This window comes from Mycteria americana, chromosome 26 (assembly GCF_035582795.1).
Source record: "Mycteria americana isolate JAX WOST 10 ecotype Jacksonville Zoo and Gardens chromosome 26, USCA_MyAme_1.0, whole genome shotgun sequence".
Taxonomy (NCBI): Eukaryota; Metazoa; Chordata; class Aves; order Ciconiiformes; family Ciconiidae; genus Mycteria; species Mycteria americana.
This window is the reverse complement of record NC_134390.1, coordinates 1,207,516-1,210,020: the sequence shown is the minus strand read 5'-3', so window position 1 is coordinate 1,210,020 and position 2,505 is coordinate 1,207,516. Positions and strand designations below refer to the sequence as shown.

The following is a 2,505-nucleotide window of genomic DNA, read 5'->3' as shown; positions in this document are numbered from 1 at the left end:
CCCTCTGCACAAACCCCTCCCCAATTTTTGGCAAGAGCCTTATTTATTCCACTCTATATTTTATGTCTCTGTTAATTAGATAATTAATCTTTATTGGTTCCTTTTATTTTTTATTACTCGCTGCCCCCCCTTCCCCGTGCTGTATTCACGCCTCTCTCGGTGCCTGCGTCCCAGCTGCCAGGCAATATTTTTCTAATAGAGTGTTTAAAAAGGAAATGTGGATATGAAAAAGGGGGGAAAAAAAATAAAAAAAAAAATAAAAAACCCTCTTGGAAAAATAATTTCACTTCTGTTACCGGCTAAAATAAAGCTGGAACTGGGTAATAAAAAAAAGAAAATAGCACAATACAAGAGACAATAAAAATGTCATCTTTTCCAATAAAAAACATCTTTTTTTTTTTTTTTTTTTCCTCCCCTCGCTGGCTGCTTTGCATGAGATGGGTTTTGTTCCCCCCTTCTTGACATGGCAGGAGAGGAAGGGGGAGAAGGAGCGAGCGAGCGAGCGGCCGTCGGGGCGAGGAAGCACGGGAGAAGGGAAGGAAGGAGGAAGAAAGAGGGGAAAAAGCCCTTTTAGGGGGGGGAAAAGCCATTTAGAGGGGGAAAAGGCCTTTTAGAGGGAAAAAAGCCTTTTTAGAGCAGGGGAAAAGCCCTTTTAGAGGGGAAAAAAACATTTAGAGGTGGGGGAAAGCCCTTTTAGAGGGGAAAAAGCCATTTAGAGAGGAAAAAAGTCCTTTTAGAGGGGAAAACCAGCCCTTTTCGAGGGGAAAAAGCCCTTTTTGAGGGGGAATAAAGCTCTTTTAGAAGGGAAAAAGGCCTTTTAGAGGGGGAAAAAGCCATTTAGAGGGGGAAAAAGCCATTTAGAGGGGGGAAAAGCCCTTTTAGAGGGGGAAAACCAGCCCTTTTCGAGGGGGAAAAGCCCTTTTTGAGGGGGAATAAAGCTCTTTTAGAAGGGAAAAAGGCCTTTTAGAGGGGAAAAAGACATTTTAGGGGGGAAAAAGGCCTTTTAGAGGAAAAAAAAGCCCTTCTAGAGGGGGAAAAAAAGCCCTTCTAGAGGGGGAAGCCCTTTTACAGGGAAAAAAGCCCTTTTACAGGGTAAAAAAGCTCATTTAGGGGGAAAAAGTCATTTTAGAGGGGAAAAAAAGCCCTTTTTGAGGGGGAATAAAGCTCTTTTAGAGGGGAAAAAGGCCTTTTAGAGGGGAAAAAGACATTTTAGGGGGGAAAAAGGCCTTTTAGAGGGAAAAAAGCCATTCTAGAGGGGGAAAAAAAGCCATTCTAGAGGGGGAAAACAGCCCTTTTACAGGGAAAAAAACCCTTTTACAGGGAAAAAAAGCTCATTTAGGGGGAAAAAGTCATTTTAGAGGGGAAAAAAGCCCTTTTCGAGGGGAAAAGCCCTTTTCGAGGGAAAAACCTGCCGGTTTGGGGCTGGCGAGGTCACGGCTGGTCCCGGGGGAGCTGCTCCCACGGGCCCGGACGCGGCCGGGTCACTCGGGGGGTGAATCCCCCCCGGCTCCCGTCCCCGCGATGGGGGAACGGGGCGGGGGCGCAGCAGCGTCACCCCACAGGGCTGACACCCCCGGGGCGGTGACGCTCGGGGGTCAGGCGGGATGAGGGGCCTGTGGGCGCCCCGGGGAGGGGGTCGTGGCCGTGGGAGCTGGGATGGGGCCTCCCTGGGAAGGGGATGTGGCAGCCGGGGGGGGGGTGGGGGGCTGGAGGAGGGAGTGTGGGGCTGGGAAAGGGAGTGTGGGGCTGGAGGAGGGAGTGTGGGGCTGGAGGATGGAATGTGGGGCTGGGAAAGGGAGTGTGGGGCTGGAGGATGGAATGTGGGGCTGGGAAAGGGAGTGTGGGGCTGGAGGATGGGAGTGTGGGGCTGGGAAAGGGAGTGTGGGGCTGGAGGAGGGAGTGTGGGGCTGGGAAAGGGAGTGTGGGGCTGGAGGAGGGAATGTGGGGCTGGAGAAGCAGGTGCTGGGGTTAAGGAAGGGAGTGTGGGGCTGGGAAAGGGAGTGTGGGGCTGGAGGATGGAATGTGGGGCTGGGAAAGGGAGTGTGGGGCTGGAGGAGGGAATGTGGGGCTGGGAAAGGGAGTGTGGGGCTGGAGGAGGGAATGTGGGGCTGGAGAAGCAGGTGCTGGGGTTAAGGAAGGGAGTGTGGGGCTGGAGGAGAGAATGTGGGGCTGGGAAAGGGAGTGTGGGGCTGGGAAAGGGAGTGTGGGGCTGGAGGATGGAATGTGGGGCTGGGAAAGGGGGTGTGGGGCTGGAGGAGGGAATGTGGGGCTGGGAAAGGGAGTGTGGGGCTGGAGGAGGGAATGTGGGGCTGGAGGAGGGAGTGTGGGGCTGGGAAAGGGAGTGTGGGGCTGGAGGAAGGAATGTGGGGCTGGAGAAGCAGGTGCTGGGGTTAAGGAAGGGAGTGTGGGGCTGGAGGAGGGAATTTGGGGTTTGGGAAGGGAGTTTTGGGGCTGGAGGAGGGAGTGTGGGGCTGGGGAAGGGCCTTTGGGGCGGGAGGTGGGAAT

At 53.8% G+C, this 2,505-nt stretch overlaps 1 protein-coding gene across 1 annotated transcript in view; it reads left to right on the top strand.

The window, feature by feature from the left end:
• Positions 1-614, top strand: part of CBX5 (chromobox 5) — a 5,840-nt gene extending 5,226 nt beyond the window's left edge. Inside the window, 1 exon segment of the mRNA XM_075525633.1 lies at positions 471-614. Coding sequence (XP_075381748.1) covers positions 471-614 — 144 coding nt within the window.
• Positions 615-2,505: the final 1,891 nt, after the last annotated feature.